The 16,838-nt window shown below is 53.7% G+C and overlaps 1 protein-coding gene across 1 annotated transcript; it reads right to left on the reverse strand.

The window, feature by feature from the left end:
* Positions 1-1,364: 1,364 nt before the first annotated feature.
* On the reverse strand, positions 1,365-9,623 carry PRRT4 (proline rich transmembrane protein 4). Its single transcript, XM_061166408.1, has 4 exons — positions 8,972-9,623; positions 8,781-8,885; positions 7,782-7,901; positions 1,365-3,723 (listed from the first exon to the last, which is right to left on the reverse strand). Exons 1-4 carry the CDS (start codon positions 9,621-9,623, stop codon positions 1,898-1,900), a joined length of 2,703 nt encoding a protein of 900 aa, XP_061022391.1. The 3' UTR covers positions 1,365-1,897.
* Between the last annotated feature and the right edge of the window lie 7,215 nt (positions 9,624-16,838).

Consider the following 16,838-nt stretch of genomic DNA (forward strand, 5'->3'; position numbering starts at 1 on the left):
GCTGGGGCCGCCACAGCCACTACACCAGTGAGAAATGCCTGTAATTAGGAGGATGGCAGTTCTCTGGGCCTCAGCCCAGAGTGACGATGCAGCAGGAATTTCTGAGCCAAGCTGAGCCAGGTGATGGAGGAGGCACAGTCAGAACCACTTGGGTCCCATCCTTCAGCGGCGCCTGCCCTATCCTCCTCTCATTTTCTTCCCTACTATGACCCTCACTTACTCCCCTTCTCCTTCTGAGGTTCCAAGCCCTGGACGCTCCTTTCAGTCAAGACAGAGCTTCAGGGGCGAGCTGAGCAGTGCTGTAATTCTTCCACTAGAGCATTAGACCTGGTCTGGTGAGCGCCCCACCCCCTCCCAGCCTGCTTCCCTCTTGGCTCCCTTGCTTCCCTTCTCAAATCCTCATGAGCTGATGGGCAGAGTTGGAAGAAAAACCATTCCTATTCCTGTTTTTCCACTTCAAGCCTAGAATGTGTGCCCCTGTGGGCCTCCCTGGGGTGTGCAGGACATCTGCCCAAACACTGCCAGAATTTCGTTCTAAAATCTACAACTCTGTTTTAGTGCCACTCTGAACTTACTGTGTTTGAGCCAAATGACAAATGCACACTACAGAGCTCAGAGCCAAATGCCCTGGACAAGGGAGGGATTACAGAGCGCCTGGTGGCTGGATGTATTCATGGGTCTCTGCACTGTGAGTTCTGCTTCGGTGGGTAGGATGGATCTGGGGCTTGGGGAAGACAGACTTTCCCCAGGGAGGCTCTGCACCTGTGGGAGATGAATGTTGTCCAGGGAAGAGGGTTGTGAGTGCAGACTTGAAGAGGTCCTGTTGGTAGATGGAGCGAGCAATTTCTTCTGTGAATCCAAAAGGCCTCTGTGAATTCCTCTGGGTATGTGGCAGGGAGATTGCTGAGAATCCCAGCTCAAAGTGGTCATACTCTTGAGATGCATATCAACGTTTCCACGAAGGATTTTGCCACTAACTAGTCCCTAACCAGTTGTCCCCCAGGATATGAAGCCAGGTCCCTAGGAATACAGACATTTCCACCAACTACTGCAGAGTTTCTGCCTCACCTCTCAGGGCTGTGTTCTATCTCTGAAAAGCCACTTCCTGGGGAGTCAAAAGGATCTTCAAGGGGCCACTCCCAGGACCTTCGCTTATCCCAATGGGCCATGGAGCCATCTATGGGGAAAGGTCATATGGAGGACAAGACTCATTTCGGTCAGGAGTCACTAGGGTCTGAGATGGACCCACCCCACCCAAACACTGCTTCTCTTCCTGTTCTCGCAGAACCACTGCTGCTGTTGCCTATCTAGGCTTTACCAAGAAGGTCAGACCTTTCTCCTCTGAAAATATTTTATTGATAAATTAACTCTGAAAGCGCTCATCTCCCACCCAACTGCTGCAGAGTCTCCTAGATGGGCCATGGACCCTTCTACGGGGAAGGATCATGTGGAGGACATGGGAGTCTCACTCAGCAGGGATGGGATTCCTGGGCGTAGCTGAGGTGGGTCTGGGGACAGAGGTGGGTCCTGAGGTCTTCTAAGGACAGCCCCTCTCACTCAGCACCAGAGTGGGAAGTGGTGGTCTGGAGTGGAGCACCTTGGAGCTTTATTGCTGGTGAATGCCAAGGACTGTGGGACCCCTGCCAGCCTAGTATTGCAGCTGAGGGCATCAATGCCCCAGGGCTCCAGAGAAGGTGGATAGTTCCCCATCAACAGAGCCTGGCTGCTGACCCACCCATCCAGGGTTCTCCGGATGGGAAAGGAAGCCGGGAGAGGTATCTGAGCCAGGCAGGATTGGGGAAGGGTTACAGTGTGCAGGTCTCGGGTGGGGGGGTCGGGGGGCAGAACAGGCGCCAGAAGGGGGCGTGCGATCGGGGGTGGCTGGGGGGCCACCTCTTCACAGGTCAATGGTGTCGCTGCCCATGCTCAGCTCGTCAATCTGTCGGCAGGCGTCCAGGAATTGCTCCTGCAGCAAGGCCTCTTCGGCCTGCAGCTCAGGAGCAGGTTCTGGGGAGTCGCGGGAGGGTGGGGACAGGGCCTGGTAGGATCCTGAGGCCGGGAGGCTGGGGCTGCTTCCTGAGGGCCGCGGAGGGCTGAGGACGCAGACCAGCGGACAGCGCGGGGCCCTGTCCGGGCTGGAGCACAGGAGCACGGACGAGCTGTCCCGCGAGAGTCCGCACAGCGAGCCGGAGGAGGCGCTGCTGCCCGCGGGCCAGGTCCCGGGAGAGGGGAGCTCGCGGGGTGCCGGGGAGCCAGGGGCCTCCCCAGACCTCCCAATGGGCCCGGCCCCGGCCTGAGCCCCCAGCGAGGCGGTGCGGTAGACGCCGAGGCTAGGCAGAGCTTCCCCGAAGGCCGGCACCTGGAAGAGGCCGGGCGCCAGCAGGGCTTCGCTGCAGAGGGCCTCCTCGATGCTGCGCCTCAGGTTGATGGGGGAGGGCGGGCGGAAGTCCACGGTGTCATCGCTGCAGGGAGACGAGGCCGGGGAAGGCGCCGGGTGGGCTGCCGCGCCGTCGAAGCTCCGGCAGCCTCCTCCCTGGAGGAGGAGGTCGGGGCCCGGTCCGGCCAGGGCGCACAGCTGCAGCAGTTCCGCGTCGCCACGCGCGATGGCGCTCCCCAGCGGCTTCTTGTCCGGGGCCCCGGTGACCCAGCCTCCGGGCAGCAGCGGGGCGGCGTGGCCGGGGGACAGGCGGAAGAGTTTGGCCCAGCAGCGCGGCGGCACGCGGGGACTGCAGAGCGCCGGGTAGAGGCCCAGCAGCGCCAACGGGAGCGCAACGCCCACCTCGCCGAGGCGCAGGCCGAGCTGGAAGGCCCACCAGGGCCAGGGCCCCTCCAGGCCAGGTTGGCCGCCGTAGCCCAGGGCGTGCAGCACCTCGTAGCCCTGCAGAGCTCCGCTCAGCAGCCCGAAGGTGCCGGCCACTGGGGCCGTGCGCGCCGCTCGCCGCCAGGACTCGCGCGGGCCGAAGGGGCTGCGCGCCTGCGGGAGAGGCGTGGCGCCCTTGAAGCCGGCCCCTCCCAGGGGCGCTCCGGCCCGCCGCCGCCGGCCCCCCCAGCAGGACAGCGCCAGCAGCAGCCCGGAAAGGAGGGCGGCGAGGAAGGCGTGCAGCCCGCGGGAGGCGAGCCGCAGAGCCCGCAGCGGGCGGTGGGCGGCGCTCCCGAGGGCGGCGGCGGCCGCCAGCCCCAACCCCAGGAGCAGCAGCGCGGCCAGGCCGGCGGGGCAGCGCGGCGGGCGCGGCCGGGCCAGCAGCAGGCAGGCCAGGCCCAGGCCGGAGGCCAGGCAGGGCAGCGGGAGGTCCTGCAGCAGCAGCCAGGCCAGCGCCGGCAGCCGGTCGCGGTGCCCGTAGGCGTCGTAGAAGAGCGGGAAGGCCCGCGTGGTCCCGGCCGAGAGCAGGAGCATGTCCAGCAGCGCCAGGCAGGGGGCGCCGGGCGGGCAGCGCCAGGGCAGGAGGGCCAGGGCCAGCAGCGCCAGCATGGCCACCAGGCCGAAGAGCGCGCCTACTCCGTACACGTGGGCCTCCCAGGCCAGACCCCAGCGAGCCTTGGCCTCTGCCCAGTCGGCCTCCAGGGTCAGGAAGAAGAGGGGCAGGGGGGCCGCAGGCGGCTGCCCTTCGCGTTCAGGCCGCTCTCTGATACTGCAGGACCCTGGCCCACACTCTGGCTGCACCGAAAGGTTCCCAAGGCTGGCAGGAGAGGGGTCGTCCAGGCCAGAGGTGGGGGTGGTGGACTCTGTGGGCAAAGAATGTTCGTCTGAGGCATTCGTGCCACCCTCCCCTTACCCACCATACAGCCAGTAGCCTGTATGCCAATGGGAGTCCTCCTGACATCCAGGAAGGACTTGTCATAAATAGGAGACTCAGGGACCTGGCCGCCCCTCCCATATCAAACTCTTACAGAGTTTCAGCTCTCATCCCCTCCCCTCATCCCATCCAGGCCCAGCTCCCAGCTTTGTTCAGTACACCGTGATTCCACTGAAAAGGGTTTTTCTTAAGAGGTCACAGAATTTTATAAGTGGAGGGAGCTATAGAAGAAGCCCCCTCTAACTGAACCCTCCTGCCAGGAAGGAGGCGTCGTGAGAACAAGGATTTTTGTTTGCTTTGCTCACATCTGAATACTCCTCCCTAAAACGTCCTGGCACAGAGTTGGTGTTCAGCAGATACTCACTGAATACATGCCAGATGAAGATATTGAGGCTGCGCCTAGAGGCAAAGTGACTTCTCCAAGTTTACACATTAGCAGAGCTGCATCTAAAATCCAGATCTGAGCACCAGTTTGAGCCCCTCTTCTTGATGGCACAGCAAGTTCATAATACTACCTTGCTTATCTCTTGTTCTGCACCCCTGACCCCCATCTCACACCTTGGTGCTAGAAGGCACTTCTCCAGCCTTTTTTCAAAAGCTTCCCCCTTCTCCCAGTGTCTTCAGGGAAGGCCACCGCGGGTACATGTGCGCGCGCGCGCACACACACACACAGCAGAGGAAGTGATACAACCCTCCTGTCGCCAGCAATCTTTCATATTCACTGGCCTTCCTGCCTGCTATACGTCCAACCCTCAGCCTACCAATGGCCATGGTCCCCATCCTGACTCAACTACAAGCCATTAGTCTGAGGTCCTTAATACTCCTTTGGTTTTCACCCCTTTTACAGAAGATGCCATTAAGATCACTCCCCTAGGTCTCAAGACTACCCTTGAACTCCCAGGAAGGAACAGCTGTGGGGATCATAGTGGGATAAAATGCCATCTTAGCGAGTGAGCCCCTCAGGTGCTCTGGGGGGCTCGGGCTAACTTGGGCTCCAGTCCCACACATCCCCCGAGGAAAGGAAAGTCAGGTAAGAGAGTGTGAGGACCAAGATCCCCCATGCTACTCTCCTGGAACAAGAGAGGAGTGAGAAAGAGCTAGACCCAAAGATTTTCCTCCTGGCCAGGGAGCAAGGGAAGACGCTTCAGTCTAAACCTCCCTCCCCCACCTGGCAGGCTGGGCAGAAGCACAGCTGTGGGCAGGGATGGAGGCAGAAAGATCGTGGTGAAGGATGGGGGAGCCAGCTGGGGATGGGGAGATGTGCAGGAGACAGGTGTAGATGTGGCAAGGAGGATCTCTTGACAAGCAGACCCCTGCCCCAACTGTTTGGCCATACTCAGCCCTGCCTCGGTGGGACAAAACAGGAAGGCCCCAGGATCACCCCCCACCCCACCCCAGGCAGTGCCAGCTTGGACTGAGGACATGTAAAACTGAGCAGTCCTGAGAACAAGGGAAAGGAGTGAGAGGGCCGGAAAGCAGTCCCGGAGAAAGGGGAGGGAAAGGTAGAATTGGGCAACTGGAGAGGGCAGAGAGGGAGCTGCCAAAACATTATATATTTACAGCAGGCTGCCTGCTCAGTGGCAGCATGTTCCCTGGTTCCTGTCCCTTCACATGCCTCGAGTCTGAAATGGGGAAGACCGCAGGGCTGTGATGAGGATAAATGGCCAATGTGTGCAAAGCTCTTTAGAGAGCCTGGTGCATAATCAGCGTTCGATATACAACTGCTGTTGGTCTCATCATTATGGGCTAATGTTCATCACCCATCAGTCACTGGTGTGTGTCCGTGTGAGTGTGACCATTTCTGGGGCCTCAAACTCATTCTTGATTTAACTAACAAAAGGCTGTTGTCCCTCATAAAGTCAACAATTAGCCAAATCAGTGAACATCAACACATTGTCTCCCTCTGTGAACCCTGTTTGAAGAACACCATTTGAATAGACTGACCATCCCCAAACACCTACTGAAGACACAGCAGTGAATTAAATGGAGAATCATTCAGCTGGAACTGATGGTTTGCTGGTGGGATGGGGTGGGGCAGAGCCAGCCTGACAGCAGTGGGATCAAATACACACACACTCTCCCTCACCCCTCATGTTTTGGTCTCTTCAGATGCCCTCACATGACTACTGGAAAAACCATAGCTTTGACTATACGAACCATTGTTGGCAAAGTAATGTCTCTGCTTTTTAATATGCTGTCTAGGTTTGTCATAGCTTTTCTTCCAAGGAGCAAGCATCTTTTCACTTCATGGCTGCAGTCACCATCCACAGTGATTTTGGAGCCCAAGAAAATAAAGGCTGTCACTGCTTCCACTTTTTCCCCATCTATTTGCCATGAAGTGATGGGACTAGATGCCATCATCTTAGTCTTTTGAATGTTGAGTTTTAAGCCAGCTTTTTCACTTTCCTCTTTCAGGTTCAAAGAGGAACTAGAGAAGAGAAGCCCTAGGGCCAAAGGTTAACTGTACCTAGGTTAGAAAGTTCCTAGAGAAGATACAGAGAGATTCCTTTATCCCCCAACTACTTGGTATTACTCCCCTCAGAAGGTACTGGCGTGAACAAAAAACCCTTTGGCCTTTTCTCCAGGAGGCCTGGAGCCCTCTGGGGTTTATCCAGGAGGAACAGCCAGGAAGAGACTGGCTTCCTGCAGCCATCACTGAGGAGGGGGAAGGAGGGTGGGGCCACCAGCCAGCCGGGCTGCCTCTGATACTGTCCAGACTCATTAAACCTGCCTGGCCAGCGCTGTCACCAAGGCTGACAGACCACCAGCCAGCCTCCTTCCCTTGAGGCCACAAAGCCTGCCCTCAGCTCCACGGCAGATCCTGCCACTGCTGCTCACTGGGCTGGATGGGGAAGGCAGGCTTCCCACCCACATGCCCGGGAGTGCTGGGACTGCTAGGGAGTGAGCGACAGTCAGGTGGTCAACAGTCAGTTGCTGTGTTAAGTCTAGAGCTGGAAGAAGCTTGTGGACCAGTGGTTTCCTTTGCTACACCAGTTCCTGGGGGGGGGGGGGGGGGGGGCGGCAACCAGTTACAGTTGGCCCTTTGCATGGCTCCCTTGGCTTCACCTACCAGAACCCCTCCCCAAGGAGCGTGTCCTCTGCCTTTTACAGTATGTGTTGTCCCATCACATTCTGGGGCCACAGTTGCAGTGTCTGAGAGGAATACCTAGAAGTGTATTTGGAACACGATGTGGGGGAAACCACATTAACAGGTACTATATTTAATGAGCTAATATTTCATGACCAGCCTCATGCCCGAAATTTACATTACATGGAAGCTTTACAATAGCAAAATAGGCACTATTACTAAACTCTAGATATATGAGAAAATTAAGGCTCAAAGAATTTAAATAGCCTGTCCAGCCATCATTGAGGAGCGGGAAAGAGGGTGGGGTGACTAGCCAGTTAGGAAGCAGACTGGGATTCAAAGCCAGGTCTCAAGATCCCACAGCCCCTGGTCTTTCGTCTGCACCACCAGCTTGTCTCTACACATGTTCTGAAAGGTTCCCTTGACAAGGATGGCATCTGTCTGCTCAGGGTCTTCTCTTCAATGTCTTCCCAATGAGGGGCCCTGCTCTGCCCATATGTGACAGCGTGTCATGTCAGATCAGACGGCAAAGGAGAGAGCCCCAAGCTCAGAGTGGGAGGGTGGGAGGCAGGCCAGGCAGACTGAAGTGGAGGGCAGGGTTAGTACTGAGGCTGTGGAAATCATGAAGGAGTTCCTGAGTCTGTTTGCCCTGATACATTTGTCTACATCCTGCTCTGCCTATGATTACAAAACTCCCAGAGGACTGCTATTTAACTCTGTGGGACCATCCTCAGCAACACTTGCTCTCAGACCATTTATGTACATCTCCATGGTGATAATGAAGAGAATGGTGATCATGATGACAGTCAAATACAAGGATCCCAGAATGTCAATGCATGGCTAGCACGTAGTATGTGCTCAATAAATAATCATCAAGTTCAAATGAATTGGACACTTACCTAATGATGCTGTTGCAATTAACGCAGAGCTTAGAGAAGCAGCTGGGTCCAGTGGCCTTGGACTTGAGAGCTTTCTCTCCTGGGGGGATGGGGGTGGGGACAGAGTGGTGCCAAAGAATCCTGCAAAGGGAGCACATAGGGCTAGAGTGCCAGCCAGGCATTGGCCTCTGGAACTTTGGAGAAAATCAAGTCCTTTCTCAGAGCTTGACCAAAAGGGGACACTGTCCCAGGAATTGTAGCCACATGTATGTGTGTATGCGTGCTAAGTGGCTTCAGTTGTGTCTGACTCTTTGCAACCCTAGGGACTGTAGCCCGGCAGGCTCCTCCAGGCAAGAATACCTGAGTGGGTTGCCATTTCTTTCCCCAGGGGGTCTTCCCCACCCAGGGTGACCCCGTCTCTTACATCTCCTGCATTGGCAGCAGGGTTCTTCACCACCAGCGCCACCTAGAAAGCCCAGCCACGTGTATGTGCTGTGCTGTGCTTCACCGCTCAGCGAATCTTTGCGACCCCATGGACTGTAGCCCACCAGGCTCCTCTGTTCGTGGGGACTCTCCAGGCAAGAACACTGGAATGGGTTGCCATGCCCTCCTCCAGGGGATTTTCCCAACCCAGGGATCGAATCCAGGTCTCCGGCATTGCAGGCGGATTCTTTACCATCTGAGCCACCAGGGAAACCCGAGAATACTGGAGTGGGTAGCCAATCCCTTCTCCAGGGGGATCTTCCCAACCCAGGAATCAAACCAGCATCTCCTGCATTGTAGGTAGATTCTTTACCAGCTGAGCTACCAGGGAAGCCCAGCCATGTGTATACCAGAAGCTAAACTAAAAGGGCCAAACCAGACTTTGTATGACAAAGAGGGCATTTCCCCATGGGAGCAGTGGCTGTATCCCAGGGCCTGGGGGAAGGAATGCAAGCTCCCCTTAAGTCAGAGAAAAAAGGAGGCACTGTCATTTAGAGATGTTCTATAAACGTTTGTGGCAGTGAAATAGACACTCACCTGGAGAATCTGAAACTCCAGAGGCAGAGCCTGGGGATGTAATTGGGCCTGGGGGACTCGGGCCTGATAAGTTCCGGAGCGGGGACACTGTAGTGCCAAAGAACCCTGCAAAAGGAGCCCCATGCTGAAGCTTCCTCCTACCTGCCGGATGGCCCAGCCACGGCTCTCCTTGGGAGGGGGTGGGTACTCACCAAAGGGTCCCAGGCGCCCAGCAATCTCTGCCAGGCTGGCCCGCAGGCTGGGCAGCAGGGGCAGCGTTCGATGCCCAAGCGTGGGGGCCGCGCCTGCTCTCAACGCCACGTCGAACTTCAGCTCCAGCTCGCTCTGGCGGAGCCTGGGTGCACTGGATGGAGTTGTCGTGGCTGTCAGAGCAGTGTCCCAGGTCACAGTGCCCATCCCGGGCCGATAGGGCACAGTGGGCCCGTCAGCGGGCCCCGAGAGGAGGGACGCAGACTCCAGAGCCGGGGAGGAGGCCCGTGGAGTAGAGCTGCCTTCTGCAGAGCCCCACTCTGGAGGGGAGTTTCCGAGAGAGCCCATCAGCAGTTCCCAAAGCGGATCAGTTCTCAGCCCATCGGCCGCCTCTTCCTTGGGCTCCCGACTCGGCCTGGGAGAAAGTGCCTGGGTCTCCGTGATAGGGTTCCCCCAGACAGCAGCTGGTCCCCGAAGGTGGAATTTGAAGTTAAGTCCCAGGTTGAGAGACAGCATAGAGGCCTCACTCTGGGGTGGGGGGGTCAAAGTGGTGAGAGGGGCCCCTGGGACAGAGGAGGCAGGCTGGGGGCCCGCAGGAACAGCAAGCAGGACCCAGCAGAACAGCCCCAGCCCCAGGTAGCCGTACCCTGCCATGGCCTGGTGGGGCCGCGAGCTCGGGTCTTCCGCACCTTTGAGCACGAAGGTCCTGGAGAGAGGAGAGGTGCTATGAGCCCTGGAGGGTTGGAATCTGATGCCCCCAAGAGAGGCTGCGGATCCAGGAGAAGCAGGTGGTGGGGGCAAGACACAAAGGCTTCTGCCTGAGGAGAGTGGCCAGCTTCTTGCTGAACATTCAGGTCCCAGCACCAGTCTCTCCCCTGCAGTTCCCCTTCCCTTCCAGCCAAGGCTCCTTCTCCCTAAGTGCCCACCCCCCACCCCCACCTGCTCAGTCTGAGGCCTGGGGTCTGACTGCATCCAGCTGCCCTCACCCTTGACTGATAGCAGAACACGTGGACTTGACTCCCAGACTCTGATCCCCTCCCTTCCTTTCTTCCCTTCTTCCTCCTTTTGCCCTAGAGTATCTGTTGAGGCCTACTACGTGCCGAGCACTGGTAACAGAACTGTGAACAAGCTCCCCTCACAGATGAGTGTCCCCCTACTCCCACCCCTGCTCCAGCCTCACTCTCACTCAGACCCAGGCCTGGAGGGATAAAGCACAGAGTGAGCGATGGCAGAGGTGGAGAAGGCGGCTCTGGCCAGGGAAGCAGAGTGCCCGGGGCTGGCAGAAGCTCTGCCCCTTCAGCCTTTTCCCTCTTGCCTGGGGCTTGGCATGCTCGCCATCCCTTAACCCTAGAAGTACTGGCGGGAGGGACAGCCTGGCCATCTCTGGCTTCCTGAGGGGAAGATGGCCAGGCAGGCAAGCTGGACCAAGGGCTGGCGGCAGTAGACGCCTGACCCACCCCAGGCACACACAGCTGGAAGGGGAAGGGGAGGGGAAGCCAGGGGGCACACACGTGTACCCACCACTGTTACATCACACACACGGCCACACCTAGCACCCTGACCCACACTCACCTACTCACCCTTCACACATCCCTGCGCCTAAGTGCACACACACAAACACACATTCAGTCCTGCCAAGCCCCCTCCTTCCTACACGGGTTCAGATCCGAGCTCTGTGAGCTTCCAGCCTGCTCTGTCTTTCTCTCTCTCTCTCTCTCTCACACACACACACACACACACACACACACACATACCTCACAGACACACAGTATACACAGACACAGAGGCACACACACCCCTACACACACATTCACACACTCAGAATACAGATACACATCATACACCATCACTCCCCTCCACAAGCACATTCCTACACACCCACCCCTACAGACAGGCACACGCGCGCACACACATACACGCGCGCGCGCGCACACACACACACACACACACACACACCCCTCCCTCTCCCCGTGCCCAGACGGCAGACCTGCTCCTCTCCCTCAGGCGGGTCTCCTCGGCCAAGTGCCCCGAAAAGGGGCGGTCGCGGCGACCCAGGCGCCCGGCTGGGCGACGCTCCACCGAGTCTGGCCGGTGCTCCCAGCGCCCGACGCCCCCTCGGCTCGTCCCGGTCACGGCGGCTTCTCCGACGCGCGGCCCCCAGTCTGGCGCGGCCCGGCCCCAGCCCGCAGCGCTGGCCCCAGGCGGGCGGCCCGGCCCGGCTCGGGCTCCGCGCTCCCACCCGCCGCGCCGCCTCCGGGCTGCGAGCCTCGCTCCCCGGCAGAGCCGCCCGCGCCGGGCTCCGCGGCAGCCGCGCTCCGCCCGCCCTCCCCGCCTCTTGCGCTCCCGCCCCGCGCGCCCGCCCTCTCCCCTCCTCCTCCCCCGGCCCGCGGCCCGCGGTTCGCCCCCCACCCGGCCGGCAGGCGGGCGCGCCCCGCAGCCCCGAGCCGCCGCCTCTGTGCCCGCGTCCCCACGCGCGCTCACTCACTCAGCGCTGCCCGCCGGCCGGGGCGGGCGCCGGTGCCGCGCTCTCAGCCTGGTGCCGGCGGCCGCACGCTCCCAGGGCAGCCCATCACACACAACCACTCGCATGCCCTCCCCGGGAAACCCCGCGGGCCAGAGCACCGCGTGCACACTCGTGTGCACACACGCGCGCGCGCACACACACACGGCAGCCTGCCCAGGGTGGCACCCGGGCAAGAAGAACCACTATGTTTATTAAGCCGTGAGTGGAAAGTGTAATAAGCACGTCCACACCCCTTGTTTCATTAGTCCCTGACAACAACTCTGCGGGTGTACCCATTTCACAGATAGGTAAATTAAGGCTTGGGGAAAAAAAATAAATAACTCAGGAATTTGTTCAAGATGGCACAGCTTGGCAACCTGAACTCAGTCTCTCTGCTGTCTTCTCCATCACCTGGTGGCTTTCAACAGTTGGAAGTGCCTCCAACATTTCATAGGTGAACAGCCAAGGTTCAATCCGTGTGTAACATTTCTTTTTGCTAAGACTGAGTTCTCAGAAAAAAAAAAAAAAAACTGTTTCAGAAATGTCTCTTACCTTGTGAGACGTGGTTTACAACTTGTTTCTAATAAGGGGCAAGAGGAGAACAGTGAAGTCAAAGAGTGTTAGCCCAGGAATATAACAGCACCCAAGCCAGTGTGGAAGATTATTCAAGAGCAGGGCAGTTACTGTGGACGCTTCAGGGACCCTGTGGTTCTGTCGCAGTGACCGATTTAAGTAGCACTGGCTGGTTTATGTAGACTTGAATCTCTAAATCCCCAAAATGTTCCTATTTGAAAATATCAGGAGAACATAAAACACAGTGGGGTCTCTGCACCATATAAAGCTGTCCTGGAAAAACCCAGACATCCTACTGTGTGCCAAGCACCATGCTGGGTGCTTGGGCGTCTCCTCACTTAGTCCTCATCACAAGCCACATAGAGAGAAAATGTGTCACCAGATTACAGCCTTGGGTGTTACCCTGATCCCCCTAACTTGCTGCTCTGTAAGATTGGGGAGTGGGTGCTCAGAGTTACCTAGGACAGGTCTGTCTCAGATACAGCCAGCATAGCACTTGGCCCAGGGGCATGCTCACCGTGTTTTAGCAAAGTGAATAACAAATGAATGAACAATTCTGGGGCCCAAACAGGCAATGGGTAGCATTTCAGAAAAGCATCCAGGGCTCACTTTCTTATCACAGAATCCCCCCCAATTGATGTAAGATAAAATCAGGCCACTGACTGAACACCCCCCATCCTTCCAGAGCACATCACTGATGAAGTCTGGGATTTATTCTGAATCTCTAAACAAAACATTGCCAAGGGCATTCCCTAGATGCACCCTCAGGGATCGCTATAGGGTCCTTCCTCTAGTAGGGAAACTCCCCCCACCCTTTGTCATTTAGGGGCTGCCTGGAGACTACATACTGAGATCCAGCCTCTGGGCTTCTCTTATATACTTAATAAAAGTTATCCCACTAGAGACATTTTCCTTTAATCCTCCTCATAGAAAGGCTCATTTCCTGCTAATCATGTTCACAGAAAGACTTCTAAATGGAAAGACAGAAATAAACATATCCTGGTACATTAAAATAACAGCCCTTCATGACCAAGGAAGGTGATTCCCAGGAATTATATTTTTAAAAACATATTGAAAAGGGAAGTTAGGGTTCTGGGTTAAGACGGTAATTGAATGTGTACATATACTTTCACTCCTTCCCAAAACCCCACTAAAACTTCAATAAAGAGGTTTTTTAAATCAAGAGATAAACCTACAAGGATAGAGAGAACATGGAAAAAGACAACAGCCACAGAATTTTTGAAGCAGAATGGCGGACCAGTACTGACTCATCAGCGCCAAGGAAAGAGTCATGTCAGCTGTCACGGCGCAGGGTGGGGGGAACTGAGAACTAACTAGATCTGCATTGCAAGATTCTCAGAGGCATAGAGAACCTCTCCGTGGTACCTATGGATTCCCAGAGGTGAAAGGTGGAAGAGGTTGCTAAGATAAGGACCAGGATGGGCAGTTAGATCCCTCCATCTCTCCCCCAGCTCCAAACTCCTGGGCAATAGCCCCTCTCATATCCCAGCCAGAGTCTGGGGAGTTTTCTTCTGAAGATAAGATAGAGGGTGTCCGGGATGGAGCACAGTTATGAATGGAGATACCACACTGAAAAATACTGAAATCCAAAGGACCAGTTGACCTTGCCACATGGAATGGTGAAATGCAGAGATGCTGAGCTTTCTGCCACCATCATGCTCCCCAAGTGCTGGGAGTAGGACCTAGACAGGAAACTGGACGGCACTACTCTGGGGTATTTCACCAGTCCGAGAGGGAAGACCTAAAGTTACTGACGTAAGAAACAGCCCAGCTAGCCCACGCTGCAGTGGCAAACCCAGCCTCTCTCTGAGCTCAGAGTTTCTGACTAGCCTCCCTCCCATCCCCACAATCTTATTCGTAGCCAAAGATTGCCAGACATCTAGGGAATTTTCAAATGCAGAAGAGAGTAACAAAACAATCAGAAAAAGTAACTTCGAGGAAACAGATTACCCAGAGAGAAGAGAGGGTCAAAAAGACCACAGTATCCTTAGAGAGATAAAATCTGCATCGAAACAAGAACAAGGTGCTATACAAAGAAACATCCAGAGAATAGCAAAAGCAACAATTATGTCTTGAGAAATAAAATCATTACAACAGAAACAAAAACATCAATAGAAAGACAGGCAGGTAAAGCTGGTTGAATCTCCCTGGAAAGTAAAACAAACATACAAAGAGATAGAAAATGTAGGAATGTAGGAGAGGAAAGATGAGAGCGTTTTAAAAATTGGAATATAGTTGATTTACAATGTGTTATTATAGTTTCAGGTGTATAGCAAAGTGAATCAGTTATACATATACATATGTCTATTCTTTTTAAGATTATTTTCCCAAATATGCCATTACAGAGGGTTGAGTAGAGTTCCCTGTGCTATACAATACATTCTTATTGATAAGAACTTTAAAGGACACTTTCAGGATAATAGAAATAATCTAAATAGAAATAATATAAGTTCTAAAAAGAGACAAATGAAAGGGAGGAAATCATCAATGAACTAATTGGAGGAAATTTTCCAGAACAGAAGGATATGAGTTACTGGATTATAAGGGTTGGTTGGATGAAAATAAACCCATACCCAAGCAAATTAAAGAAAACAGTCAAGAAACTTTCATAAAAGGGGGGGAAAAAAAGTAACATACAAAGGATTACATATAAGAAAGGCTTTGGATTTGGATTCATTCAAGTTATCAATCAAGTAAAAAGATAGAATATATAGATTTTTCAGAAACACAAGATTTCCAAAAGTTTCTCTTTCATGCAGGTTTTCTGGAAAGCATAGGAAATCTGTCACAGGCGAGAGGCAAAGGCCTCTCCTGGGAAGATGGTGAAGGGGGATTCCAGGGCTTCAGCTCTGTGCCTCATGTAAAGGGACATGGGTGCAGATCGGAGCAGTGTGACGGACTCAGGAGACGGACACATTGACAGTTGTTGTCACCAAGATCCTTGACCCCAGATCCTTGCACCATCTTTAGGCTCTCAGCTCAGAATGTCCGGGTGAGCCTGCCGCAGTCGGTCTTTGTACCTGCCTTGTCTTGACTGAGCACAGTGAGGCTGCTGTTCACCCTTCCACACCTGCTGAGGAAGTGTCCCACCGTGACCTGCTCCTGAGACCGGATGGGAGTGAGCTCAGAAGCAGAGAGCACACTCTGCTGCCTGGCAGCCTGGATGGGAGGGGAGTTGGGGGAAAATGGATACACGCATATGTATGGCTGAGTCGCTCTGCTGGGCACCTGAATCTCTCATGACATTGTGAATCAGATATACGCCAACACAAAATAAAAAGGTTTTAAAAAGAAGAAGAAGCACAGAGCAGCCTACCGCCCTAACCATATTCCACCCAGATGTCCGAGGTCTAGTTCTCAGCTACAGCTATCGCCGCAGTGAGCTCTGTGTTTCTCAGGACTCCCTCAAGACATGGTCCACAGTTATTCCCAGCAGAGGCTCTTGTAAACTCTCAGGGAAGCCAAAGTCACACCAAAACCCAGAAGCTCTGTTCAGCATCTCTCATCCTGGAAGAGTGCAAGATTGGCCTTTCCTTTCACAGTTAGGATTATGTTTCCTTCTCAGCCCTGTTTAGGAAAATACACAGATGTGGTGAAACCATAAACAAAAGCAAGGAAGGGATTACACTAAACATCAAGACACTCATTTCCTAGGGGAGGGGAGGTCATAACCAGGGAGTGGTTAAGACTGGATGAAGGGAACTCAGGGGCTTCTAAGATGCTCCCTTCCTCCCAAAGGAAAGGAGGGACTTCCTTGGTGGTCCAGTGGTTAAGATTCCACACTTCCATTGCAGAGGGCATGGGTTTGATCCCTGGTCAGGGAACTAAGATCCCACATGCCTCACTGTGTGGCCAAAAAACAAAATAAAAGATGAGATGCTGGTCATATTCTATTTCTTACCTTATGTGGCGGATATATGAGTGTCCATTTTAGTATAGTTTTTATAATATAATATTACATATACTTTTTTCTTTTTTACATATAAGTTTATAATTCTTTTGAATGCATGATACCAATACCTTTTTCAATAAAAATTTAAATGCACTAAATAGTATATCAACAGGCCCACTAAGAAAAATATATTTTCTCATTTTACTAGATGTTCAAAAGATATTAAAAAAAGAATAATGGGAGGATATCACCTTTATTGATAAAAATTATATTTCAAAAAAATATATTTCAAAAAAACAGCTAACCCCATACTTAACAGTCAAACACAAGAGGAATTCTCATTAAAATTAGAAGTAGAGATTCTTCTATCAATGCTTTCTCCAACACAACTTTGTTTTGCAATTTGTAGCCAAATTGAGATGTAAAAAGGTGAGAAGAAAAAGGAGGAGGAAGGTGAAGAGGAATAGAAGGAGGAAGAAGAAACTTAAGTATGAAATATTGGAAAAGAGTAAATGAGAAGCCAAAATAGCATTATACTGTGAAACACTTGGAAAACCATTAGGAAAAAACTGTGATTAAGTTAAAGCGAAATATCCCCATCAATAGCTTTTCTATACAAGATTTGGGAGAAATATCCCATTTGATATAGGCAAAATGCATTAAGGAAAGAAATAAACTTAACAGGAAATGAAAGAAACCTAGGTGAAGAAAACTACGGAACTTTATGAGAGCTATAAGAGACTGTAAAGAATCCTTCCACAATGTGCAGGTACCAGATCATCACATGACATGCTTACCTATCTTACAATTTTATGTGTCAATTTGTACCTCAATAAAACTGAATAAGTTGAAAAAGACCTTGATCAATGGAGAAACAAAT

Source organism: Dama dama, chromosome 18, assembly GCF_033118175.1.
Source record: "Dama dama isolate Ldn47 chromosome 18, ASM3311817v1, whole genome shotgun sequence".
Taxonomy (NCBI): Eukaryota; Metazoa; Chordata; class Mammalia; order Artiodactyla; family Cervidae; genus Dama; species Dama dama.

What these genes read in the sequence shown, in the direction of transcription:
- PRRT4 (XM_061166408.1), bottom strand. Translation starts at nt 9,623, where the DNA reads ATGGCAGGGTACGGCTACCTGGGGCTGGGGCTGTTCTGCTGGGTCCTG. An exon ending in TGGGCGCCTGGGACCCTTTG is followed by an intron (nt 8,886 to 8,971) that starts GTGAGTACCCAC and finishes CTCCTTTTGCAG; the next exon opens with GGTTCTTTGGCACTACAGTG. An exon ending in TGGAGTTTCAGATTCTCCAG is followed by an intron (nt 7,902 to 8,780) that starts GTGAGTGTCTAT and finishes CTCCCTTTGCAG; the next exon opens with GATTCTTTGGCACCACTCTG.